The sequence below is a fragment of the Rhinolophus hipposideros genome (genome assembly GCF_964194185.1).
Source record: "Rhinolophus hipposideros genome assembly, chromosome: 19".
NCBI classification, from domain to species: domain Eukaryota; kingdom Metazoa; phylum Chordata; class Mammalia; order Chiroptera; family Rhinolophidae; genus Rhinolophus; species Rhinolophus hipposideros.
In genome coordinates this window covers 54384237-54410425 of record NC_138065.1, presented here as the reverse complement: position 1 = coordinate 54410425, position 26189 = coordinate 54384237, and the positions used below count along the sequence as shown (strand labels likewise).

At 56.7% G+C, this 26189-nt stretch overlaps 3 protein-coding genes across 7 annotated transcripts; 2 read left to right on the top strand and 1 right to left on the bottom strand.

The window, feature by feature from the left end:
- Positions 1–225: 225 nt before the first annotated feature.
- Positions 226–9961, top strand: UFC1 (ubiquitin-fold modifier conjugating enzyme 1). 3 transcript variants are annotated; one of them, XM_081024612.1, is made up of 7 exons: positions 226–657; positions 6082–6368; positions 8219–8286; positions 8530–8593; positions 8893–8969; positions 9213–9303; positions 9511–9961. In XM_081024612.1, exons 2-7 carry the CDS (start codon positions 6246–6248, stop codon positions 9589–9591), a joined length of 504 nt encoding a protein of 167 aa, XP_080880738.1. In that variant the 5' UTR covers positions 226–657; positions 6082–6245; the 3' UTR covers positions 9592–9961. The 3 variants fall into 3 exon arrangements, with proteins under 3 accessions (XP_080880738.1, XP_080880740.1, XP_080880739.1); XM_081024614.1 differs by having other exon boundaries at positions 365–657; positions 6079–6368; XM_081024613.1 differs by lacking the exon at positions 226–657 and having other exon boundaries at positions 5718–6368.
- Positions 9962–10471: 510 nt separating this feature from the next.
- LOC308487986 (uncharacterized protein) lies at positions 10472–20497 on the top strand. The gene is given in 25 exon segments (XM_081027040.1): positions 10472–10690; positions 11485–12105; positions 12970–13029; positions 13189–13309; positions 13492–13603; positions 13758–13913; positions 14347–14411; positions 14651–14754; positions 14910–14996; positions 15265–15343; positions 15592–15699; positions 15802–15916; positions 16667–17208; positions 17288–17418; positions 17517–17694; positions 17697–17865; positions 18008–18140; positions 18416–18560; positions 18669–18859; positions 19320–19380; positions 19526–19644; positions 19714–19824; positions 19902–20051; positions 20161–20203; positions 20282–20497. Coding segments are annotated over 24 exon segments (3723 nt in total). The 5' UTR covers positions 10472–10690; positions 11485–11505; the 3' UTR covers positions 20425–20497.
- An 88-nt stretch (positions 20498–20585) lies between these two features.
- B4GALT3 (beta-1,4-galactosyltransferase 3) lies at positions 20586–26017 on the bottom strand. 3 transcript variants are annotated; one of them, XM_081025457.1, is made up of 8 exons: positions 25883–26017; positions 24969–25113; positions 24363–24653; positions 23602–23837; positions 22864–23054; positions 22632–22754; positions 21479–21583; positions 20586–21354 (listed from the first exon to the last, which is right to left on the bottom strand). In XM_081025457.1, exons 2-8 carry the CDS (start codon positions 25048–25050, stop codon positions 21081–21083), a joined length of 1302 nt encoding a protein of 433 aa, XP_080881583.1. In that variant the 5' UTR covers positions 25051–25113; positions 25883–26017; the 3' UTR covers positions 20586–21080. The 3 variants fall into 3 exon arrangements, with proteins under 3 accessions (XP_080881583.1, XP_080881585.1, XP_080881584.1); XM_081025459.1 differs by having other exon boundaries at positions 24363–24630; positions 24969–25464; positions 25883–25975; XM_081025458.1 differs by having other exon boundaries at positions 24363–24630; positions 25883–25975.
- Positions 26018–26189: the final 172 nt, after the last annotated feature.

The following is a 26189-nucleotide window of genomic DNA, read 5'->3' as shown; positions in this document are numbered from 1 at the left end:
AGGGGAGGGGCGGGGGCGTGGCGGGCGCGGGCGTGGTGGGCGTGGCGGGCGCCGGCCGCGTCCTGACCGCGCGCCGGAACCTGCTGGGCTCGTGGCGGCTTCGGGCCCGAGTGACGCATGGCCGCGCCGCCATGCTGGGTGAGGGCAGCCTGGCAGCGGCATGGCTCGGGGCGGGGTCAGCTTCACTCGGGCGGCGGCGGTAGGTGTTGGCGGCCATCTTGCTCTGGGGCAAGCGGGCAACGCCGGTGTTTCTTGGCGGACCGCGGCTCCGGGGAGACGGGTGCCTTCGTGAGTGTGCACACGTCGGTGGCGCCAGAGCTGGCTGTGGAGACGTGCAGACGCACTGACAGACGGGCTGGTGGCCATGACGCGTGAGGGCGGAACACGACCGGTCGCCTTGCCTGCGAACTTGGGGGAGGCTCGGGATCTGTATTTGACCTTTGCTCCGAGCTTCCTGGTAACCCGGACGGGCCGTGCGCCTGGGCCCGGAGCAGAAAGCGCTGCGCCCGCGCCCTGTCGGACTTCACTCTGCCCGGCTGCTTAGCAGCACCCGTGTCCTGGAAGAAGTGTCGCCGGAGCAGAATCCTGGACTGTTGGGAATTGGGGGACGGGCCGGCGCGCTCTGGAGCTGCCAGCCGACCGGTGTGATTCACAGAGGTAATAGACGAGGTCTGCGACACGTGGGCAGCCAGCCTGCAGCAGGCCTTGTAAACTGGTTGGTCCGTCCTGAGAGCGATGGGCACGCTCGGAAAAGAGTCCTGGCCCAAGTGTGAACAGTCGCATTTGCACTTTAGAAGAGCGCTGTTTGCGGTGGGGAGAATGGACTGGAGCAGGCGAGATTAGAGACTCGAGGCAAGGAGAACAGTTGGGAAGCTCTTACCCAGGCTCTGTCTTACAGAAGGGAGAGTGCAGATGGGAAAACAGGTTGGAAATCGGTATGAGGCAGAGGGAGAAGTCCAAGACCTTGCCCAGCCATTCTGACTTGGCAGTTGGGGAATAATGATGCCCTACTTTATTTGGGGGAGAGCGGGTGTGAGGTGCCTGTGGGGTATTCAGTAAACAATGGACTGTCAGATAACGTGGGCTGGGAACCCAAAAGAGAGGCTGCGTGGGTGGGTGTGCGCGCGTGAGTACACGTGGTCGTGGAAGCAATGGGAGTGAATGCGAGGGCCTAGAGAGGAATGCCTGCACGTAGGGAAGAGGACGCTGGGAAAGGGGCAAACAACGGAAAGAAGGAAACCAGGAGAGAAATGGCAAGGACACTGCGCAGGGGAGATGCTGACTAAAATGCACCCGTCGGATTTTGCAACAAGGAAGTCCTGTAGGAGTTTTGGAGAGCTGTTCCAGAGATGTGTGTGGTGGGTTAAAAAGCAGACTGGGGTAAACTGAGTGGCTGCAAAGGCACAGTGTATAGTTATAAAGACAGTTTCTTCATGGCGTTGACTGTAAAGAGAGACTGGTTGCAGGATGCAGCATGAGACTGAGTGCCAAAGAAAGGAGTTTAGGGGACAGGGACGGCCAGATGGAGATGCCCTGATGGCAGTTGGATATATGGATCGAAACACAGGAGAACAATATACACATGGCACGTTTACACGGGCATTAAACAGTTAACCATGAAGAGTGGGCGTGGGAGGGATGAAACTTACTTTTTTATTTTAGATCCAACTTTACTGTTTCAATGTGTTTTACTATATACATGTATTGCTTTTATACAAAACTACTTTTTAAAAACCCCGGTGACGTATCAGCCAGAAATTCTGAATCATGAACGTTTCAGTGCTTGCTGAAGCCATAGGTTTGGATAAGCTCCCCAGAGAACAGCAGAGCTCTAAGAAGAGTGCTCTGGGGAATTCGTCACTTAAGGCACAAAGAGAAGAGGAGCCCTTGGAGAATCTTCGAAAAGGAACAGCCAGTGAGGAAGAATAAAAACTGGGGGATGATTGTCACAGAATCAAAACATTGAGAAAACTCCACTGAGAAGATTGAGAACCCGTGTCGGGTTCCCTTGTTACTGAGTCCTCTGCCTTTCACGTCTCTTCCTTCACTTCAGTTCCTGTCGCTTCCTTGGAGCCTCATCTGAGAAAACATCCCTCCAGCTTTCAGAGACTGGCCCCTTCAGCTTGACCCTGGTTCCCACCCTTTTCTGCTTCTCAGCTCCCTCTTCTCCCACAGTTGTCTCTATTTCACTGGGCTCTTCAAGCTAACACCCTTTCACATGCTCTTTCCACTGTCCTATGAAATAGTTCTCAACGCACTATAATTCTGTGATGAGAAAGCCCTTTTTTCTGTACCGAGGAAAATTGACCTCTTCGTAACTTCCACTTATTGGTCCTATTTTTTCTCTGTGGGTCAACATCATAGCTACATGTCAGCCCTTCAGATAGCTACCGTGTCCCTACTAAATATTTTTTTTTCTAGGTCCATGGTACTACCAATTCAAAGTATAGCCGATGTCTTATCTTCCTTGATCTGAATACTCTATTAAGGCTGCTTGTCCCAGTCCATTGTTGTTACCCAGTTCTGCCAGAATTAAGATCTTTTCAAACCAGGTGTTCTCTTAAAGAAGTCCCTACCCTGTTAGCAACCCATTCTCCCAAGTATCTTCTTCACTCTTCCGTGCCCACTCTGATCCCTGTGTCCCTGGCTGGGCTTTACTCTTGAACTTGACCTGACAGTGGCTCGCTGTCCTGACAGCCCTCTCCTGTTCTTGGTTCCCATTAACTCCAAGCTGCTCCAGTTACTCATTTTCACACAGGCATCATACTGGCTCCGAATCTCAGTTGAGTTTCAGCTTTGCTGTCAACCCTTAGCTAGAATTCCAGTGTCCCCTGGTTTCTGAATAGAAGAGTAGGGACAGTCACTGGACAGTCAGTCCCCCACAGGGACAGTCAGTCACTGGAAACTAATGATCTGGTGTCCAAAATGCTCCTTCAACTGTTTCCTTCGTTCACCAGTTCTGACCCTCACTAATATAACTTTGGGCAAGTCCCTTAACTTCTCCAAGCTTATTTTCTCATTTGTAAAAAGGGCAAATATAACATGCACCTCAGAGGTCATTGTTTTAATAGTTATATTACATAGTATACATGAAATGTTAATGGGACCTAGCTCACTGTAAGTGCTCAATCCATGTTATCTACCATTTATATCTAACGGGTTTCAGAAATTCAGGTTCCTTGTGACTGCTCTCTGCTGCCCCCATGGGGGTGCCTTTTCTAAGTCATTGGTCTACCTTTGTGCCAGGACAAAATACAGCCCTGTCTCACCAACACCACCAGCTAATTAGAGAATTAATCAATTCTTCCTTGGTTGATTGTTCAATCAAATAAAAATGCTCCTATATTCTTGCCCATTCTCTGTCTTTTTCAAAGAACCTATCAGGAAGCATGTTTTCCCTGAAATCAAGATATACTGTCCCTATAATGTTCTTCTAGATTGTTAATTGAGTAACACTGGTGACGGAAGTCATTCAGTCATTCTCTTAATAAACAGACATGATTGCGTGGCGCTCACTGTTCATATGGGAAGACAGACACTAAGGAAAGAAGATACTTATATCATTTTAAATTGAGATGGGTGCTGTGGAGAAAACAGAATGCTATGACAGGAAAATGAATGATCAGGGAAAGCCTCTCTTTAAAGGGGTGGCATGGAAGCTGAGACCTAAAGAGGAGGAAGGAGGCTGCCGTCTTGCAGAGAATGGGGAGGTGTCCTAGGCTGACAGGACACCTGCAAAAAGCCAGGAGGCAAGAAAGATCTGACACCTTGGAGAATGAGTCACACCAGGAGGAGCCACTAAACATCGGGGGTCACGGCTTTTTTCCCCTCATCACTCATAAGTCACTCTTCAATAGCTGTTTTATAATGTTATGAAGAATCAATAATTTTTTTTTAATTTCCAGAATTCACCATCTGAAATTTCTCTCTTTGAAAATGTGGACATTTGCCATATTATGAGTTCCTCAGATTACCTACAGGGGACACAATTTCACTTATATAATACTTCTGATTTCTAGAACATGTGTCCCAGCCCTGAACTCATTTAAAATGCTAAGAATCCTGTTACTATTTTGTTTAATCATGAACTTATAACTAACGAATTTTTCTAATTCCTCACCTTACTTAATTTCTTCATGTTTTCTTCCAAACTTTATTTTTTGTTTTAATATAGCAAAAATAATATAATTATCATTATTGCTCAATACCTAGATAAATCCTGAGAACTTAAAAATTATCACAAATAATAATTTAGTAAAGTGGAGAGAAAATAGCATGAGGAAATAAATAACCTTTATATGTACAAACAGTAAGTTAAAAATATAATCAAAGACCCAATAGCAACAATACAGATAAAATGCTTAGGAATAACCTTAAGAACGCATGATTTGTATGAACAAAATTTTAAAATAATACCCACGTAAAAGAAACTTGAACAAATGGAAAGTAAATTATGTTTTTGGAAAGAACATACAATGATGTTAATTTCCCAAAGTTGTCTATAAATTTAATGTGATCTAGGTTAAAATATCAGCACGATTTTTTAAAAAAAGCTTATCTTAAAGTTCACATGTTAAAATAAGGAAGAATTGAAAAGAAAATTCTGAAAAAGCAAAGTAATAAATAAAAGGTGGCCCAACCAGATATAAAAATGTATTAGAAAGCTACAATAACGAAAACAGTACCCTATGACTAGACAAGTTGCTATACATGTGATGATTTTATATACATACATGTGGTGGCATGTAATCAACGTTTTTATGGTGAGAATGCTTAAGATCTACTCAGTAACTTTTAAACATACGACACCTTCATTACCTATAGTCACCATGCTGTACATTAGATCCTCAGAATTTATTATTCTTATAACTGAAAGTTTGTATCCTTTGATCTACATGTCACCATTTCTCCCTCCCCCATTTCCAAAATCTTATGACAGTTGCAAAGCCTTATTCCAAATGCCTGCACTCCACCACACCACAGTGTGTACACCCAAAAAAGAATAAATATTTCCCCTTGGAGAGAGCTCTCCAGTGAGATACTAAAGAGCTTTGCTTCAGCCTTTTCCAATATCCAATATTAAAAAAAAAAACAAAAACCAGACATGACATGCTAAAGACTAAACCCACATCATTTCAGTGAACACAAAAAGCACTTGGAAAAAATCCAGCATCCGTTCATGATTAAAACCCTCAACGTCAGCAATAGAATGGAACTTCTTACCTTTTTAAAGAGCATCTATGAAAAGCCTACAGCTAACATCATACTTAATGAAGAGACAATGCTTTTCCCATTAAAATCAGAACAAGACAAGGATGTCTGCTCTCAATACATTTGTACTGGAAGTTTCAGCCATTAGAAATTAAGATATAGAATGCTCATCTCATTTGTAGATAGACTATAGAATTTGATGATTAATAGACTGTTCCAAAATTACTGCTGCAGGCTGGAATGATTAACGGAGTAAATAAGATGTGTAAATTAAAGTTAAAACTAATGTATTTAAGTTTATAAAACCATTGCAAGATACAAAATTCTGCAGGATTACGGGTAACTACTGCGTGCCATCCACTAGAGAGACAGACACGATTCCTTCCCAGATGGGTTAATTCCAGACCCAAAAATGTCTTGGCTAGACGAAGGCACGTCTTCTTGTGACCTCTAAACTCCTTTGGCACTTACTAAGAATTCGCTAATTCGATAGTGTTAATTTTTAGGGCCGAGAGTGTATATTACACTTTGATTCTCCAAGGTATCCAATAATTATCGGGAGTTCGATACCCTCCTATTGGATGACTACATCGGCCTCAGGCCCGTTGCATGGAAGCTAAGGACGCTTATTCGAAGCGGAAACGTCAATCACGTGTTTTAGGACGACTACCCGAACGGTCTCTAGAACAGCCTGAAATTGGAACCACTCTCCAAATTTGGGGAGGTGCCGGAAGTGTTTTCTGAGAGCCCTTTTCTGAGCATGAGCGGAAGTCACGCTTACAGTATTCTGCTGGGTTTTACTGACAGGTGCCATATTCAGTACCGAGCAATCCTTTTCCATTCTGTTCTTCCCGTTGTACCCACAAGCAGGTGACCTGGTGACAAATTTGTCTTCGCTGCTAGAAAATCAAGATCGCATTCAAGAAAGTCTTAAGGCAGCCCAGCTCCCGTCTTCCCATAGTAAAGATGGCGGCGCCCTGAATGTGAGCGACAGGTAAAGCCACTTCCGCGTTTTTCTTGCGCCCTTGACCAAGATGGCGGACGAGGCCACCCGGCGTGTCGTGTCAGAGATCCCCGTGCTGAAGACTAACGCTGGACCTCGAGATCGCGAATTGTGGGTGCAGCGACTGAAGGAGGAATATCAATCTCTTATCCGGGTCAGTTGTGCTACTGAGGTCGACCGTGTCGCAAAAGGATGGCGGGCAAGCCGGTGTCCTTAGGAATAGGCTCCGTGTGGAAGCCGCTTCCGGTTTTAAAGTTTAATTTTCCCAAATTCATAGCAATTGGAGAATTGCGGGGTTGGGGAACTTGGGGATGCTGGAGAGCAGGCAGAACAGACTCGCGTTCGGGGCCACAGTGTGACCAGACTTTCTGGCTGAAAGCAGTTATTTTAGGGGTACGCCTCCCCGGAAGGTGACGTGTCGCTCTGGCTCCAGGGGGTTGCTCTCCTGGACGTCGGGGAGGTGGTCCAAAGGAGTCCCTGCGGCCCAAGCCCCGGTCCACATCTCTGCTCCCTCCTTCACTCGTGCGGAGGGAAGAACACGTATGAGGGCTGACAATTCCGGGAAGTGGTAGTTGCGGAGAGCTGAGGAGCTGAGCTCGGTCAGGAACGGGACATTCTCTAAGCTAATCTCCCTTCTGTGTAAGAAGAAAGTTTGTCTTCCTTGCAGTGGCCTGTGTGTTTCAAAGGCCAGCAGCTTTCCTGCCGCATGCGTTCATTCGCTAAGAAAGAAAACCACCTTTGTTGTACTTCTGCTACCTAAGAGGGTGGAGCGTACTGAGGTTGACAGAAACAGTCATTGTACTCCGTTGTTCAAGTGCAGAGAGAGAGGGAGGGGGGAACAGCGAGGCTGAGAAACTGCTAGGATGTTTTGAAGCAGGAGGAGAGATGCCTAATCCAGTTTGGGTCTAGTCAGGGAAGGCTTCCTGGAAGAGGCAGTGCTTGAGCTGAGACTTAAAGGGTAGCCCGATAAAACATGAGGGTAAGAGAAGGACATTCAAGGCAAAAGGAACAGCATGAACCAAGGCATAGAAGCCAGAAACGCCATCATGTGTCTGAAGAAACCTAAGCAGTTCAAATTTGCCACAGCATCAAACGTGTGGCAGGGAGTGATAGGCAAGGCTTGACAGATAGGTTTGGGCACTTGACTGTTATCTTGGAGGCTTTTGGGATACTTCCAAAGGATTTTAAACTGAGAAATAACATGGTCAGATTTGGGTTTAGATCAATCACAGTGGCAGTAGAGAGGGAAATAGAATTGACAGGGTAAAAATTGAAGGTAGGAGACGAGTTAGGAAGCTGTCATGAATCCAGGCAAAAGAAAAAAGTGATGATCCAAGCTCGGCAGCCATAGTAAGAATAGAGAGGAGAGACAGACCTGAAGAATATTCAGAAGGTGAAATCGGCAGGACATTGTGAAGGACTGTGGGACAGAGTAAAGGCAGGGGAGGGTTGAGAATGACTCCCCGGTGCTTGGTGACTGAGTGAAGCTGATTCTGCTGCCTGAGATTGATGCAGTGGACAAACAGGCCTGAAGGACGAGGGGCAAAGGCTGAGTTTGAGGCACCTGTGAAACGAAGGTAGAAGTTTCAATACACAGTTGGATAGTGGAGTCTGAAGCTCTTGAGAAAATGTCTGGGTTAAAGATAAATATTTGGAAGTCATCAGCATGTGGGTGCTAGTCAAAACCGGAGCTATACGAGGTCCTCCAGGGAGTGGGGGCACACCATGAAATGAGTTGTAGACTGCAGGCTGATGCTGTCAGAAGTGAGAAAAGAACAGAACCCAGGTGATATCATCAAGTCTTTTGTGCTAAACAGAGTGGAACCTAAGCATTCTGTTTTCTGCTCTGGGCAAGTCCCGTGCTTATCAGTGTAGCTTTTCTTATATCACAAAAGTTTGGTGAACATACTAAAAGAGAAAGTAATCACACACTTTTCTTTTGAGGGAAAGGGGACTGCCCGTGGCCCCAACTTCCCTCTCAAAGACCTAATTCTCTGCTTTTAGTATGTGGAAAACAACAAGAATGCGGACAATGATTGGTTCCGACTGGAGTCCAACAAGGAAGGGACTCGGTAGGTAGGCAGACCATTTTGGGAGGTATGGGGGTGCGGCTCTGACATGGCTTGAGCATTTCGGTGTCTCAAAGCTCCCTGCCAGCCTTTCTTGCTTCATATTAGCTCTGTCCACTCCCATAGCTCCAGAGTTTCCCAATTCCCTTCCCATGAGTCTCCCAGGCTGGTCACCTAGGCCAGGATGATGTCATTTGAGAATGAGAAGGACGGACAAATTGGACTGAGGTTTGGTCTTTGTTACAGATGGTTTGGGAAATGCTGGTACATCCATGATCTCCTCAAATACGAGTTTGACATTGAGTTTGACGTGAGTATGATGCAGTGGGAAATAGGGATGTTGGGAGAAGGGGGGTGGGTAATGTGGTTATTAACAAGCTAACCTTTCTGGGAAGGACCAAAGAAAACTTTAAATGGGAGGGGAAAGCTGAGGTTTAAAGCAAGCATCGTTTACAGTTACTAATCTCCAAGTCCAGAGTCCTGATGTGCACGTGCCTCTTGGGGAGTTTGCCCAACACTTTAGTCCAACCAAGAAATGTGTGTGTGTCTGACGAGATGAGTTCCTTTCTATCCTGATTCTGTTTTATTAAGGCTTTATCATTCCTTCAGATTCCTATCACATATCCCACTACTGCTCCAGAAATTGCAGTCCCTGAACTGGATGGAAAAACAGCCAAGATGTACAGGTAGGACTGAATAGGAGACGGAAAAGGGTCAAAGAAGGGCTTAGGGAAGACCTGGGAGGCAGGAATTTTCCAAGTCTGCTGGTCTAGAGGGCTCCAGGCGAGCCCTCTACCTACCGAGCTTTCCTACCGAGCTTTCCTACCGAGCCTGGCAAAGTGTTCAGCGACCCTGTGCTCCCAAGAGGCTGCTTGCTTTATGGTAAATCTTGCATGTCAACACCTTCTTCCCTCTTGTTCCTCTCACAGGGGTGGCAAAATATGCCTGACCGATCATTTTAAGCCTTTGTGGGCCAGGAATGTGCCCAAATTTGGACTAGCTCATCTCATGGCTCTGGGGGTAAGTTTGGAGCGTTTGGTATAAGTGTGTGTGTGGGCAAGAGTAGGCCAGGCCCTGAGCTGTATAAGAAAGTAACTGAGAGTCAACAAGGAAGAACAGGGTTTTCTTTGGGGCATGTTCCCCTAGAATCTCCCTAGAAAGTAGCTGCTGGGACAAGAGACATTGACTGGATGGTAGTAATCTCACAGGGTCTCCCTTGTGTTACAGCTGGGTCCATGGCTGGCAGTGGAAATCCCCGATTTGATTCAGAAAGGCGTGATTCAGCATAAAGAAAAATGCAGCCAATGAAGGATGGAGCCACTGAAGCCGGACACAGGGACCTTTGATACACTAATTCCTGACTTCCTCTGCCCCTCTTCTTGACTCATGTAACAGCTTCCCTCACACCCCTTCACCCTCAACTGTTAGTTACTAAGTAGCTGCAGCAGTACCAAATTTCCAGCATTGCTGGGGAAAGAAAAACAGTGTTACTACTGAATTTCTATGTTAGGCTACACAGGGAGGGGAAAGGCGGGCTTTGGAAAACCACAAGGCAGTTTACACCTCTTGCCTGGTGGAACAGTAGGAGATCCTGGAGGGATGGGGGGTACTGAACGTGTGTGTGGAGTCTGTTCGGTTTCTGGAGATAACTCATCAATAAAAGCTGCTTCCTCCGGTGGCCTGTGGTTCTCATTGGTGGCTGTTCACAGAGGGTGAGCAAGCCAAGGCCCAAGGCACACGTACAACTACGGTAGTTTGGGAGGGAGCTGGGGAATGCAAGGAAAACCTCGACCGCTCTCCCTGCTGCTGAGACCCTCTTGTCCGTTAGCGAGGTGCCTCCCGGTTTGGCCTGCAAGGTGCTTGAGGGACAGTGCTGCTTGGCCAGCAGTCACGCCCCGCAGGGGTGCTGGACACCCCTCTCCCCGCCCCGCCTGCCAGCTCCCTGAGCGGGCTCTGCTGCAAGCCTGGGGCCACATTACAGTTGTCAGACCCACATCCCTGTGGGCCGCAGGACGGGATGTCGGGACTCTATACTCCAGGGAGCTGGTGTGGAGCAACGGTTTAAGCACAATCACCGCAGGGCTGGGAACTGGCGGTCCTAAACTTGGCTGCGTTTCCATGGTGTCGGGGGCGGAGCCAAGGGGGCGGGCCCACGCAAGCGCCGAAGGAGCAGGCGGTAGGGTCCGACGGGGTACGCAGGCGCAGTGAGCTACGGTGAAGCCGGCGGCCGGTGGCCTCTGGGACCGACAAAGATGGCGGCGGGCCCGGCGGCGGGAGCGACCTGGGCGACAGCTGCGGCTGAAGCTGCAGTCGTGCCCGCGGGGGTGCTTCACGGGGGCAGTGGGGGTTGGCCCTGAGCTGGGGCCTGGCTCCGGCTGGCCCCCCCCGCCGCCTCACCGGGGGACAGGTACGGACCGCGGCGTTATGGTGGTGGGGTCCGAGGGAAGACTGTCCCGGACCCGGGAGGACGCCCTCCACAAAGGCAGAGGCGTGGGGGGCCCGGTAGGTGTGGGAGAACGGGGCTGGAGGGGCAGCATCCGTGGGTCGTGGGGAATGCACCGCCGGACTCCAGCCAATCAGCGGCCTCGGCCTTTCTGCCCTCGAGGGGGGCGGACCCAGCTGAAGCCCTGCTTGCGGGGCGGGGGGGGGGGGGCGCAGAGATTCGTGGTCCGGGACTTGCTCGTCCTCCCTCCCCGCCGCTGCCCCTGAGCCCCTACACCACGTTGGAGCTCTAGGGTTTTATGGGGGGGGGGAGTGGTTCGCAAGTCACCGGTTTCGTCGGCTTCATTCGCAGCCCGGAGGGGCAGGGGTTGAGCGTGGCATGCTATCCTTTGGGCTGTTACCCTTGCATGCACACCCGCGTTTGACCAGAGGTCCTAAGTGACCCAGGGCACATCCTGCTGGGCTACCAGGTGTGGGGCCCCTTGTCCGGAGGGTTAGATTATAGAGACAGGGGAGGTACAGGCTATCATTGGCTTCTCAGCAAAGCTGTATTCTGCAGGAAGGTGGTGAGGAATGTAGAAGGAGTCACACAGTGCGGGCTGCTATCACTCCTTCATTTATTTACTCAAAACTAAGTGTTACTTTGTGCCAAACATTATGGTAGGTACTGGCTCTGCAAGTAGAAGCGAGTATGCCGGCTCAGGGTCCCTCCTCCCTCCATGGTCCCGCCTCCATGCTGACCCTCTCTTCTCCTCCCAGGTCCAGCCTGTGGTGTCCACAATGCCCCAGGCCTCTGAGCACCGCCTGGGCCGGACACGAGAACCACCTGTTAATGTCCAGCCCCGACTGGGATCCAAACTACCATTTGCCCCCCGGGCCCACAGCAAGGAGAGCCGAAACCCAGCCCCTGGGCCGAACCCCCTGTTACGACCTCTGCCTCCCCGGCCAGGTCCGCCTGAGGAACGGCTCAAGAAGCTGGAGCTGGGACGGGGACGAACCTCAGGCCCTCGTCCCAGAGGCCCCCTTCGGGCAGATCATGGAGTCTCCCTGCCTGGCTCACCACCCCCAACTGCAGCCCCTCCTCTCCTGTCCAGGACCAGCTTAGCTCGTTCCAAGTCTGTGAGCAGCGGGGACTTGCGTCCAATGGGAACTGCCTTGGGCGGGCATCGAGGCACGGGAGAGCTGGGGGCTGCACTGAGCCGCTTGGCGCTCCGGCCTGAGCCCCCTCCTTTGAGACGGAGCACCTCTCTCCGCCGCCTAGGGGGCTTTCCTGGGCCCCCCACCTTGCTCAACATACAGACAGAGCCCCCGACTGCCCACGGCACCTTCCATGTGATATCTGCCCGGCCCTCGGAGCCTTTCTACTCCGGTGACAAGATGGTGAGGACTCGCCAGCACACATGGCCTTGCATTGCCGTGTCCCCCCACACATCCAGCTTTCTTCCCACCATATGGGTTTTCAGTCCCCTTTTCCCAAGTCCCTTTCTCAACCCCTGGTTACAGGACTCACCGTCCTGTCCCCTACTGTTACAGGACTCGCCGTCCTGTCCCCTACTGTTACAGGACTCGCCGTCCTGTCCCCTACTGTTACAGGACTCGCCGTCCTGTCCCCTACTGAAGTACCATCGCAGGGTTGTCCGTGACTCCTCAGCGTGCTGGGCCACTTCAGTCCCCAGGGAATTGGCCCAACCTTTTGGAATTCTCCTTGGCGTCCCCAGGCCCTTACTTTCCCTGGCTGCATCTTCTCTCCCAGGACACCTCCTAGGCCTAATTAATCTCTGGAGCTGAAGGGGGCGGGCTCAGAACGTTTGAGCTACTGTGGTTGCCATTTCCCGAGCCGAGAGAGCTAGGCTGATTGCATTTGGAGCCATCAGGAGAGGGTGCAGGAAGGGGCCACGGGGGCGGGAGGGGGCCTTGGAGGCAGCAAGGTGGGAGTGGGGACCAGCTGGGCAGCCATGCCGGTGCTTGGGGAGTTGCCGCAGGAGCTGCAGCGCCGGCTCGCTGAGCAGAGGAGTAAGTGGGGAACAGGTGGGGCAGCCCTGGCTGAGTCTGTGCTACACTCAGCTGTGATGGGCTTCCTGCTCGTGGCCAGTGAGGTAGGGAGACCCCAGTACCCAGCGAGGGAAACGGTAGAGTTTGGGGGTGAAGTACGGGCTAGGGGAGGCAATGGGCAGCATGCTGTTGAGAGGTTAAAGGGCCAGCTGAGACGTAGGTGGACCTGCTGACTGTCCTCTGACTTTCCAGGCTCCCCACACACTGCTTCTCGGCTCTGGTCATGTTGGCCTCCGAAATCTGGGGAACACGGTGAGAGCCATTCTCCTGTCCTTCCTCCAGCAGGAAGGTGAACTGGTGCTGGGGGTGGGGAACTTGCTGACTGGGGGAAGGCCTGGGGAAGGAGGGCACGGAAGCCCTTCCTGGGCAAAGGTCTGGAGGGATGATGGCAGTGTGTCTGCTGCTCCCCAGTGCTTCCTCAATGCCGTGCTGCAGTGTTTGAGCAGCACTCGGCCTCTTCGGGACTTCTGTCTGCGAAGGGACTTCCGGCAAGAGGTGCCCGGAGGGGGCCGAGCCCAAGAGCTCACTGAAGGTGGGCATTGACTCCTGCCCCCACCCAAGTCCTCTTTCCCCCAACCTTTTGCAGGCCCCACATCTGGCAATTGTCCCTCCCAGCACCTGCTTTCCCAGAGTGCTCCCCACCTACTGAGACGTCTCCTGCTTTCATGTACCAGTCACTAACCTCAGTTTCCCTCCCCGCTCCCACCCTGATAGCCTTTGCAGATGTGATTGGTGCCCTGTGGCACCCTGACTCCTGTGAAGCTGTCAATCCTACTCGGTTCCGAACTGTCTTCCAGAAATACGTTCCCTCCTTCTCTGGATACAGGTGGGAGAGCTGGAGGGTATGGGATTTCTCTGACCATGTCTGGGGTAGGGCCAAGCAGGGGCCCTGGCGGCACCATTCTCAGTGGGGACCGATGTCTGGGCAGGGGCTAGTGTCTGTGGATGGGTGGGGTCAGTTGCCCCTACTCTGGCTGTAGCCAGCAGGATGCCCAAGAGTTCCTGAAGCTCCTCATGGAGCGGCTACACCTTGAAATCAACCGCCGGGGCCGCCGGGCCGCGCCACTCCTGGCCAGCAGTACAGCACCCTCAGCACCCTGCCGCGGAGGGGCTCTGCTAGGCGAACCTGAGCTAAGGTAAGGCTGCCCCCTCCCTCTTCTCCCCTGGAGTTGGCCAGCAGCTACTTCCTTCACAGAATTGAGCTGGTCAAGATTGGGGATGTAGGGTGCAGGGAAATGCTTAAGCCAAAACCTGGTTTGAGAAGCAGTGCGAAAGTGGGAGCAAGGCAGGAGAAGGAGAAGGAGGGGAACTGACAACAGGCAATGAGGGTGGGAGGCCCTTGGAGGAGGACAGCACGCTCTTCTGGTCTGCATTCCTTTCTCTTCCTCTCACCTTGGATTTCCCCAGAAAGTCCTCTGAAGCTTTACCCCTTTGGCTCTTCCTTGAAATGTGAGAAGGAGCTGAGGTATGGGTGGGGTACAGGGCTCTGTGGATCCTTTCAGTGGTGTTTGGGGTGCCCAGTGTTCCTGCTGTCTCATGGGTGCTCCCCATTTCCCTGACCTGTGGTAGTGACGATGACCGCGCCAACCTAATGTGGAAGCGTTACTTGGAGCGAGAGGACAGCAAGATTGTGGGTATGGCATGGGGCACAACAGTGGGGACATGGGGTGGGAGGGGGCGCGTGCTTAGGAGAAAAAAGTGATACAATCAAGGGTGTAGGAATGACTGGGTGATGACAACGTGGGAAAGGTGGGAGGGCCTTGTTAGGAGTTGCGGGGGTAGGGTCGGGTAGGAAGGGGGTAAAAGATGAATCCCAGGCAGCCTCTCAGTGCCTCACAATGACTGTTCCTCCCGCCCCTTTGCCTCTCCCTAGACCTGTTTGTGGGCCAGTTGAAAAGCTGTCTCAAGTGCCAGGCCTGTGGGTATCGCTCCACGACCTTCGAGGTTTTTTGTGACCTGTCCCTGCCCATCCCCAAGGTGGGATTCCAGGGGTGGATGGGACATGGGTTCGGTGGTGACCCAACCCTACCCACCCCAGAGTGGGGGAGGGAACAGTGGAAGCCTGGATTGACTGAGAAAAGCTGGGAGAGGAAATTGAAAACCTGATGACCCTTTGTTCCCTTTCTGTCCAGAAAGGGTTTGCTGGGGGCAAGGTGTCTCTGAGGGACTGTTTCAGCCTTTTCACCAAGGAAGAAGAGCTGGAGTCGGAGAATGCTCCGGTACATGGGGTTCATAAGGGGCACGGCAGGGGTGAGATTTTGGCGGCCCCCTATGGATAAAGGGGTTGCATGCTGCCTTAATATGGGGAACAGTACTTGTGTGGGGGTCTATTTGGGGTCTCAGCTGTGTCCTTGCACTCCTAGGACAAAGAGGAGTGGCCCAGAGGACACAGGAGTGACGGGGAGGATCGTGTGGGTGTGGGTCGGGGTGTGGCGAGAGCCAGGCGATGTGAGGAGCACAGTAACCTAACGTGTGACATTTATTCAGGTGTGTGACCGGTGTCAGCAGAAGACACGAAGCACCAAGAAGTTGACAGTACAAAGATTCCCCAGGATCCTCGTGCTCCGTATCCTGATCTCCACATTGTTATTTTTTCCATCCATTCCCTTTTCTCATCCCCCTCGTTTGCAGAGGCTGAACACTTGGGAAGTGAGGTTTCCTTAGGAGACGCCGGCCACTCCACTGATCCCAGCCATGCTCCGTGTGTGTCTGGGGGGCGAGAGGGTGGGGGTGCGGGGTTAGTGGAAGCATCGAGACCTCAGTCCCACCTAGAGGCCCTCCGCCTCTTCCAAATGCTCCTTAACCAAGGCTTAGATCTGAACCGATTTTCTGCCTCCCGAGGCTCCATCAAGAAAAGTTCAGTTGGCGTAGATTTCCCGCTGCAGCGACTGAGCCTAGGGGACTTTGCCAGTGACAAAGCCGGTGCGTCTGGGAGGGAAAGTCCTGAGCAGCGCCAGGAAGGGGAGGCAGAGTGGGAGCAGACGCAGCGCTGGCTGTGGAATCTGAGGGTGTCTCACTCCGCAGGAAGCCCTGTGTATCAGCTGTATGCCCTGTGCAACCACTCGGGCAGCGTCCACTATGGCCACTACACAGCCCTGTGCCGGTGCCAGACCGGCTGGCGTGTCTACAATGACTCTCGGTGAGAACCACCTCCTGCCCGTCCCCACTGCAGCCCGGACACCTCTCCCAACGAGAAGCCCCGGGAGGGCAGAGTGCTCGGGGAAAGGAGAAGTGGGCTGTCCCCTGGCTTCCTGCGTGCCGTGAGGCTGACCTCGTGGGCCGCGGGAATGTGCAGGAGTGGGCACAGCCGCTTCCCTTCTCCCTCCTAGTGTGTCCCCTGTCAGTGAAAACCAGGTGGCGTCCAGTGAGGGCTACGTGCTGTTCTACCAGCTGATGCCGGAGCCGGCGCGGTGCCTGTGACACCGCCTTTGCGCCCTGGCGCCTGTGACACTCGCGCAGCGCACTTAAGCCCCAGGCTTCCCGTTTACCTCAGAGACGTCTATTTTTGTGTCTTTTTAACGGGGCGGGGACGGCGTGCTTGTAGCTCCCACTATTTTTTTTATTCTGAAGACCCTTCCACGTGGAGGTCCCGTCTCCCGGCCCCGTGTACAGCCCCCAGGCCCGCGCCCGTGTACAGCCCCCAGACCGCTGCAGTCTCACTTTTTGTGAATAAATTTATTAAGAAAACGTGACGCCCTTATCTGTGCTCGTGCTCGGGGTGGGCCGCGCCGGAGTCCTCCGGGGGCGCGTGGATGCCGACTGGGCCGCGCAGTGGGAGGACAGGGGCGCCGGGACCAGAGCGCGGGCACCGGCGCGACGGCCTTCCCCCCGCCCCAGGCCCGTGTTGACAAGCACTGCGCGCGTTGCCGCGCGCCCGTCGCTCCCGCAGGCCGAGGCTGTTGCGAAGCAGGAGCCGCGCGTGCAGCCGCCTCCCCGCGGACCAGCCTCCAGGGTCCCCAGCCAGTGTCCCTGCGGCCCAGGCTCACGGGCCGTCCCCCGGGGCCTCCGTCGCTGGGCCTGGAATTCGGCGCAGGGCAGCGCCGACCAGGACGCAGCTGTCGCCGCCGCGGCCCGGGGAAGGCAGCGCCGGACACCGCCGCTCGCGCCCACCGGCACCCGACCCGCTAACTCGGGCCTCACGCCGCAGCCTGCGCGAGGCGTTCGGGGTTTTCATTGGTGAGCGGCATCCGGGGCCTTCCAGGACCCACCAATCCAGAAGCAGGAAGCGCTGCGCCTGCGCGAGCCGCGAGAGGCCGCGGGACGGCGAGGCCGAGGGACCCACAGCGCTGGGGGCGGAGGCGGCGCCGCGGGCCCGGCGCGGCCCGATAGCGCGGGTGTGGCCCTCAGCCGCCTTCCCGCGCAGCGCCGGCGGGAAGTCCTGGCCCTGCCCGCCACCTGGGCCTCCCTGTCGTCCTGTCGTGCCTGTCGCGGGTGAGTCCTCGCCCCCGCGGCCCCGGGTTCCCCCAAAGCAGCGAGGCCCGGGCTTCTGGCGAGAGGCGCCCCTGCTCAGCCTGCGCTCGCCCCTCGCCCCTCGCCCGTCGCCCCAGGCTCCCAATGGGCCGGACCGTGGCCGTGCTGGGCGGCGGCATCAGCGGCTTGGCCGCCAGTTACTACCTGAGCCGGGCTCCCCGTGCCCCCAAGGTGAGCGCCCCGCGCGGGAGGGGGCCTCCTCTGTACGCGCGTCCCGTTCCCGGCGGCCCGGGAGCCGGGGCTGCAGGGCGGGTCTCCCTTGGCCGCAGGTGGTCCTGGTGGAGGCCAGCGAGCGCCTGGGAGGCTGGATCCGCTCGGTGCGGGGACCCGACGGCGCTGTCTTCGAGCTGGGACCGCGAGGGATTCGGCCGGCGGGGGCGCTGGGGGCGCGCGCCCTGCAGCTGGTGAGGGGCGCGGCGGAGCGGGCCCCTCCGGGCGGGCGGCGCATTCGGGGGTCGCGTGTCCTCAGGGTCTCCTCTTCCCGAGGACGCGCGGAGAGCAGGTCTCGGAGCTCGGCCTGGCGTCCCAAGTGCTGCCCGTCCGCGGGGACCACCCGGCCGCGCGCACCAGGCTCCTGTACGTGCGCGGGGCCCTGCACGCCCTGCCCTCGGGCCTCAGGTGAGGCGGCCGCCCGACTGCGCGGGCCCCGCTGCGCGTCCGTGTCCCCGGTGCAGCCCGTCAGCTCCCCGAGGCGCCCCGCGGGTCCGGGCAGCGCGCGTGGCCCCGGAGCCGGGCGCTCAGCAGCCCCTCGTCCCCGCAGGGGCCTTCTCCGCCCGGCGCCTCCCTTCTCCGAAGCCCTGCTCTGGGCCGGGCTGCGCGAGCTGACCTCGCCCCGGGGCCCAGAGCCCGATGAGACTGTGCACAGCTTCGCCGCGCGCCGCCTGGGACCTGAGGTGACGCCGCCCCCGGGCCCCAAAGCCCCCCGAGCCCGCTGCCCAGACCCGCCCCGGGGGGCGAGGGGCTCTGCCCTAGCGTGTGGCAACGCCCTGCTGCTCTTCCCACCGACTGCCCGCCAGAACTCGGCGTTGGGGGCGAATGCCGCGGCTCCCTCCTCCTCCTGCGGTGGGGGCACTGGCGCCCTCCCCCTCCCCCACCCCTCCCCCTCTCCTCCCCCTCCCCCCACCCCTCCCCCACCGTGCGCGCGCCTCAGCCCCAGGCTCTCCCCTAGGTGGCGTCTCTGGCCGCGGACAGTCTCTGCCGCGGAGTGTTCGCAGGCGACAGCCGCGAGCTCAGCGTCAGGTCCTGCTTCCCCAGTCTCTTCCGAGCCGAGCAAACCCATCGTTCCGTGTTACTGGGGCTGCTGCTGGGAGCAGGTGCCAGCGGGCTGCACTGGTTTAAGGGGGAGTCCATTAAGAATAGCCAGGGTGCGGGACCAGACGCGAGGGATGCTGTTGTGATTCTTCTCTGCTTCCTCCGTGCAGGGCGGAGCTCGCAGCCTGACTCGGCCATCATTCGCCAGGCCCGAGCTGAGCGCTGGAGCCAGTGGTCACTCCGTGGAGGGCTGGAGATGCTGCCCCAGGCGCTCACCACCCAGTTGACTCACAGGGGGGTCAGTGTTCTCAGAGGCCAGCCAGTCAGTGGGCTCAGCCTCCAGGCAGAAGGGCGCTGGAAGGTAAGAGAGCCCCCTGGAGTGTGATGAGCCTGTGCTGGAGCTGCCCTCTGCGCCTAAAGGTTACAGCCAGGCCAGGGCTGGCAGGATTGGAGCTACTTATGGTGCCCTAGGCACTATGTAAAAGTGCGCTACCCCCTCATCCCCCAACCCCGCATCTTCTTAGGCCCGACTTGTGGACCTTGCTCCAAGAGCCATTGACCAAAGTCTGTGGGTAGATGTCGTGCTTTTAAGTGGCTGAGAGAGAGGGGAAAGAGCTCCCCACCCACGCTGGACATTCCAGAGTGGACACGGGCCTGTCTGGCCACTTCCTGGAGTGATAGGACGGTGACTGGGGGCTGACTACACAGTCTCACAGTCTCTTCACCCTGGGTCAACACCCAGTCTGCTGCCACTGGGGTGCCCCTGAAGCTGAGGCAAACTTCCTGTTATGTCTGTGTCTCAAATGCATTCATCCCATCAGGTGTGTCTAGGGAACCGCAGCCTGGAGGCTGACCATGTCATTAGTGCCATTCCAGCATCAGGTAATGGGGCAGCTACCCTCCCCTTCCCCAACCAGGGTGAGGCAGGCTGTAGGTCTCTGGGCCAGCAGGACCATGCCACACCCCCAAACTGGTCCTCCCTGGGGGGCGAGGAAACGGCAGCGTGCCTCTGCCTGCACCCCTCCAGTGCTCAGCAAGCTGCTGCCTGCGGACGCTGCACCCCTGGCTCGTGTTCTGGGCACCATCTCTGCAGTATCCGTGGCCGTGGTGAACCTGCAGTACCGACAAGCCTGTCTGCCTGTCCAGGTGACACAGAGGAAGGGGACGAGGGCTCCACCGCACCCCGTCCCTGCTGACCCACCTCCTCTTCTCCAGGGGTTTGGACATTTGGTGCCATCCTCAGAAGACCCGGGCATCCTGGGAATTGTGTACGACTCAGTGGCTTTCCCCGAGCAGGATGGCAGCCCCCCCGGCCTCAGAGTGACTGTGAGAGGGGCTTCCCAGGGCTCATCTGGGCCGGTGTGGCCACGGCCAGGCTGCTCAGTGCTGTGTTCTCCCCCCAGGTGATGCTAGGAGGCTCCTGGTTCCAGACGCTGGAGGCCAAGGGCTCTGCTGTGTCTCAGGAAACGCTCCGACAGCAGGCACAGGAAGCAGCTGCCACACAGCTGGGGCTGAAGGAGCCGCCAAGTCACTGCTTGGTCCACGTGCACAGGGTGAGCCCCTCGCCGAGGGCGCACACAGGTGCTTTTGTCATTTTCCTTGTCCTCTGAGGCCTGGGACAGCAGTGATCAATTTCCCCTTTCTCTGCTCTTCTCTCCCCAGAACTGCATCCCCCAGTATACGCTAGGCCACTGGAAAAAACTGGGTACGCTGGGAAAGCACCTGGGCTGAGAAGGGTCGTGGAAGGAGAGCCCAGCTGTAATGTTGTGTCCTTTCTTTCCAGAGTCAGCCACCCAGTTTCTGGCCGCTCAGAGGCTGCCCCTGACTCTGGCCGGCGCCTCCTATGAAGGCGTTGCCGTGACTGATTGTATAGAGAGCGGGCGGCAGGCGGCAGCACGGGTCCTGGGCTCAGAACCCAGCAGCTAAGCCTCACCCCAGCCCTCCCTGCCCGGCTGGCAGGGCGTCTGTCACCCATGAAAATAAAAGTTGCTGGAGCGTGGCTTGGTGGCCGTTCTGTCAGCTCGGGGCAGGAGGCGGGGGCCAGGGGCACAGACATGCAGAGGGTGCCTAGGATGCAGAAAGTGGGAGCAGAGGCAAGACAAAGTCCTTTATTAGAAAATATATCAAAACCCCAGCCCCCGAGCCAGGCCCAGAAGGGAAGCTGCCCAGCTCTGGCAGAAAGCACCCAGGGGAGTCTTACTTCACCAACACACTTCCTGGGAGCCATAAATAGAATAAATATTCACAGGGGTCCCAGGAGAAGCCAGGTCACTCTTCTCTCCATGGAAGAGGACGGGACTTGGGGTCCAGCCCTGCTCCTGCCCCAGGGGCAGGGGACTCCCAGGAATAATCACAAAAAATCATGACATCAGGATTCACAGTCATAGCCCTGGCAGATGACCCTAAAAGAGGGACCCCCAGGTCTAGAGGAGCCCAGCTCCAGTCCAGCAGAGAGGAGAGGCCTGTGCCCCAGCAAAGCACTAGTCAGACCCCCCCACACCCCTCTAAGAGCAGTGAGGAGCTAAGGGGGGAGGACACGGCCCTCTGATTCAGCTTCATGATTGAGGGGCAGGAAGAAGGAGTCAGTGTGAACCGTGGGGGGCTGTGTGGTTGGCAGTAGGCAGAGGGCCGGGCCTGGCTGGGGGCCGGCGCTGCAGCATCTCCTGACGGAAGGCCTGGGAGGAACCAGGTGGGTAACGGGGACCAGAGGCAGTCCGGGGACCCCGAGGGTCCGTCCCGATGTCTGCGGTGACATTCGTGTAGAGAGGGCGCCGCTCTCGAGCCAGCAGTCGGTACGTCAGCGAGTTCATCCCATCCTGCGTCCAGGAATTCTGGGTACGGACCAGGAGGTCAAATCTGAGGGTTAGAGGTCAGAGACTGAGACCAGAAAGAAGCAGCAGGCGTGCAGAGACCTTTGTGAGTTTCCTGGTGGCATGCAGAGCAGAGGCCAGCCATGCATCCCAGCTCCCTCCGCTCCTACCTGTGGGGGTTCTCCTCGTTGCCCTTGTCTCCCCGGTGCCTCACCATCTTGTAGTGCCCCACGGACGTGGGGGGGCGGGAGATCTTCATGCCAGCCAAGCGGACCCTGTGGGAAGAGAGGGCACCTTGGGGACCCAGCCTGGAGGAAAGAAAGCTGGTGACAGGTGCACAGGGACAGCAAGGAAGGGACAGCCCGTTCTGTCCGCAAAGAACAACTATTAGCAGGCCAGAAAGTGAACTATTTCTAGTCAGTGCCAAGTCCTGGAAGGGGAGAGAGAGTGCAACAGAAAGAAGGCAATGGCTGAAGAGGACGTGCAAACCCTCAGGGCCTTGTGTGAGGTACCCTGTGAGCAACCAGCAGAGGTAGGTTTGCACCTTCCACCTCTGCTCCCTGAGTGGCTCCCAGAAGCAGCCCTTGCAGTCTGGGAGGGACAGGACGAGACAGGGCGACAGACCCAAACCCAGTGGTTCTCACTACAGGAGGGGCTGAGCTGCCTCCTGTCTGCCCTGCAACACCTGCTTCATGACCAAAAACGGGTGGAACCAGGTAAAGGGACAAACCCAAACTCGGACACAAGCAAGAATGAAGATGGCCTGGGAAAGTGCTGAAGGGAAGGCATTTAGAAACTACTGGGTGCTTTTCCCACAAGACTAGAATTCACCGTGGTGTCATCGTAGAGGACAAGGTGCGGGGGAAGCAATGGATCCAGTACATCAAGCTCCATTGTTCACACCACAGATAGGAAACCGGGTCAGTGGAGACTGAAGGTCAAACGCACATGAGAAAGGGAGTTATGCCAGTGGCACAGGCTCCGACAGACAGTGATTCTGGGCTATAGGAGTGCCTCCTGTCCCAGCACCATAGGAAGTGGGCCTGCATGCGACCCGAGCAGAAGGAAGGACAACTGCCTCTAGGCCCTTCCCAGTTCTGGAATCCCATGATACTCTCTAGCCGATTGATCTAGGAGACTAAAGGGTGACAGAATGGAGAGTGGCCTGCAAAGTCTGACCTGGGAGGCCCAGAGGATGAGGAGTGGTTGGGCACAGGGCATGACCAGGGGAGCAAGGTCAGTGTTCAAGGGTCATGGCCAGGGGTGGCCTCAGAGGATGGACCCAGGCTGGGCAAGAGAGTGGGTGATGGCCGGAAGTCTGACCTGGCAGCAATGTCGTCATCCTCACCACCCCAGCCCCAGTATTCATTGGGGAAGCCATTCATCTTCAGGTACTGGTCAGGAGTCAGCGCCGAGACCCCTCCAAAGTACTGGGGGTACGGAAGGCTAGGAGAGAAAGGTCCTTGGGTTCCGAGGTCTGGGACGCCCCTCCCCCATCCCACAGCGTGCCTCCCCCATGGGGGCTGGTCTCCCAGCAGCCTCTCATGCCTCCTACCTGTATCCAAACTTGTTCATGGCAACAGCCACGTGCCGGGGACCCCGGGGGTCGCACACGTACAGATTGTGGTCGTTCTCTGGCAGGAGGTCCACATCGTGTAAGAACAGGCAGTCCCATTCCTCGTCACGCAGGGCCTCCCGAACCCCCACGTTCAGCAGCTTTGCCCTGTTAAATGTGCCATTTCCAGCCTGAAAGACACCGAGCGGCACCAGGCTGTGTCTAGCGCAGAGAAGGGCCGAGGTATAAAAATGGAAAGGGGGAAATCAAAGTGGGACGGGGGCAGAGAGACAAGCTGCGTTACATTTTTCATTCACCACATGTCTGAGCCACAGCACATGCGTCTGTACTGCCGTGTGGCTGTGCAGTAGTTCTTCCTGACAGGCACCCGCCATGCCTTACACGTGGGCGCCAGTCATCGCTCTGCCACCTCAGGGGGGCAAGCATCTTGCTTAAGGCCACATACGGAACACATGGCTGAGCTAGAATTTTAGTCCAAATCTGTCCAACTCCAAGTTTAACAAAGGACAAATCATGGAGTGTTGGACCGTGGGAATACCCTCAACAGAATAAGTACGGGGCTAGCAAGTTGGCAGACAGTTCCAGGTACTGCTGCACCTTCGACAGTCTGACTATTAAAATTATCCCAGGACACATCAGAGGAGGAGCTTTTACTTGTGGCTTTGGCTTCCTTATAAGACACAGTCAGAGTGTGTGTGTGTGTGTGGGGGGGGTTACCTGGTGGATGACGTAAATGCCATAAGCGAGCTGCTGGCGCTGCAGGAAGGGGTGCAGGTGGTAGAGCAGCAGACGCAGGTGATGCTCCCGGGCACGGTGGGGCACGATGATGGCTGTTCGGGAGCGGGGCTCGCACCCTGCAGGGCGGTAGCGGCCCCCAGCTTCCACCCGGGGATTCCTCTCCACAATGTCTGCCAGTGACGGCACTGGACTAAAGGACACGGACACGGGACCCACTGTCGGGAGGGAATGGAAGGGATTAGAGGACCTCCTGGGACTGGGAGCATCTGGGGCCTGGCAGCCTTGGTTGGGGGCTCAGCAACCCCCAAGGGCTCGCTCAGAAATCTCACAATCCTTGAGGTCCCCATCACTGGGACAGCTCTGCAAAGTCTAGAAGGTGCAGGCTCCTTACCCACCTTACTCTCTTATTTTAGGGTTCCACAGCTCTCCTGCCTCACAGCTGCAGGCTACGGTTAGGGGTGGAGAGAACACACGGACTTGCCTAATTAAGAAATCGGGGCTCACCGACAAAGCATTTTCTGGTCTGAAACAAGAAGCAGCCCTGACCAGGCAGGCGATGGAAAGTAGTGGGTAAGCCCAAGAATCCAAACTGCAAATGCAGCGTCCACTCTGTCAGCCTCACCCCACCTTCGGTTATTAAGCCTCCTGTGCTAAGGCCCACGCCTACTACCTCTGCCTTTCCAGGCCTCCCAGCCCCCCACCTTGGCCTTCCCTTCACCCCTCCTTCCTTCTGGACTCACCTAAGAGAGGGGAACGCTCTGGACAATACGGCAGGCCTTGAGGAACTGGAAGGCCGCCTGGGGCCCCAGGCAGGTGACTGAGGTTACTGTAGACGTCATGGGGGTGAGAATAGTCAAATGTGGGCCCCTGTTCTCGGCCAAACAGGGCACTGAGGCTGCGGAAGCCACCCAGCGACAGGTACATCATGACGGCCAGTTGGGAGCCGGCGAGCAGGGCCAGCATGCAGGGCCGGTCCAGCAGCCTCCGCAACATCCTGGGCTGTGAGGTCTGGGGAGGGAGAGAGGGCAGCTCTGGGGGCAGGCAGGCAGGGAACAAGCCAGCAGAGACCATCCGTAGGGATGAAGGTGGTGCAGGGGTAAAGGAAAAACAGGCGAAGAACCAAGTCACAGAAAGGAGCGCACAGGGACACGGCCATTGCAGTCACACAACGGGAAGAGAGAGAATGTAATCCCAGCAAGCCCACCACCTGTCCCTCCCAGCCCGGGTTTCACTCTCCTCCACCCCTCTCCAACCCTCGGCTGCCATCTACTCTCTGTCCCTACCCCCCAGTTCAGAGGCCTCTGGGAAACCTCCCTTCCAATTTAGAGGGGAAGAGACAGACTAACCTAGGCTCAAACTGTCTTCTTGCAGATCCTGGGGGCTGCCGGGGGTCCCGGGGGAGCAGAGATGTGAGGCATCATCTAACATTGGGAATGTCACAGAGGACAGAGAAAAGCTCCATCCAGTCCTCCAACAGCGTACCTGGGACAGCTAGAACGAGAGTGGGCAAGGGTGAGCACGCCGCGCGCAGCGGGCAGGACCCGGGATCAGGCGGACGCTGGCTGCCCGCAGGGGCGGGGGGGAAAGTGGCTGGAGAAAGGAACGGGGACGAGTCGGGGAGGCTCGGTCCCTGGCCTCTGCCTCGGGCGACCCCGCAGCGGCAGGTCAGCGCCACACTGAACCCTCCCCCACCCCGACAGGACCGACCTGTTTGGGGCGTGGCGACAGGGCAACGAATGGACAGTACTTTCGCCAGCGGGCGCGGCAGTCACGACGGGACTGTGCAGCGGCCTTAGCGACCCGGGCGGGGAGGAAACGGGCTCCTTTCCGCGGCCGACGTGCCTGGGAGCGAGCCCCGCGGGTGCAGGGAGCGTGACCCCCCGGGCGCGGCAGGCGGGCCCCGGGGCGCGGCGGGGGGCGGCGCGGGGGAGGCGTCCCCGCCCTCCCTGCCCGCAGTCCCGGGGGGGTGGGGGGGGGCCGGCGGGACCTGCCGGGGCACCTGGGCTGGCGCACCTGGCGGGGTGTGCTCAGCGTCCTGCGGCCGGTGCCTGCCCCGCTTTCGGGGCTCCCCCGCCGCACCCCACCCTCCGCCCGCGTTCGCCCGACCTCGCTCTGCGAGCCCGCCAGCGTCGGGCCACACTTCCACCTGGGACCCGCTCCCTGTCCCCGCGCGTCTGCAGCCTTTGCCCCAAACTTCTCCTCCCCGTGGCCCGAAGCCTCTGGCCGGGCCTCCCACCCCCACCGTCCTTAGCCCACTTACCGGGTCCTCGGCTTCCCGTCGTCACCGCCACCCTGACAGCCGGGCAGGCACTGCAGCCGCCATCTTGGAAGCGGGCTTGGTGGGGCGGGGCCCGCGGCACGGGGCGGGGCCTCCGGTGGGGCCGGCGGGACGCAGGGTCGGAGAGCCGCGCGGCTGGGGGCGGGGCTCGTGTCACGGGGCGGGGCCTCCGGTGGGGCCGGCGAGACGCAGGGTCCGAGAGCCGCGCGGCCGGGGGCGGGGCCCGTGTCACGGGGCGGGGCCTCCGGTGGGGCCGGCGGGACGCAGGGTCGGAGAGCCGCGCGGCCGG

Coding starts and splice junctions, on each gene's coding strand:
- B4GALT3 (XM_081025457.1), bottom strand. CDS start 25,050: ATGTTAGATGATGCCTCACATCTCTGCTCCCCCGGGACCCCCGGCAGC. Junction 23,838..24,362: donor AGAGCGTTCCCCTCTCTTAG/GTGAGTCCAGAA, acceptor CCCTCCCGACAG/TGGGTCCCGTGTCCGTGTCC. Junction 21,355..21,478: donor AACGAGGAGAACCCCCACAG/GTAGGAGCGGAG, acceptor TCTAACCCTCAG/ATTTGACCTCCTGGTCCGTA.
- UFC1 (XM_081024612.1), top strand. CDS start 6,246: ATGGCGGACGAGGCCACCCGGCGTGTCGTGTCAGAGATCCCCGTGCTG. Junction 6,369..8,218: donor AATATCAATCTCTTATCCGG/GTCAGTTGTGCT, acceptor CTCTGCTTTTAG/TATGTGGAAAACAACAAGAA. Junction 8,287..8,529: donor TCCAACAAGGAAGGGACTCG/GTAGGTAGGCAG, acceptor TCTTTGTTACAG/ATGGTTTGGGAAATGCTGGT.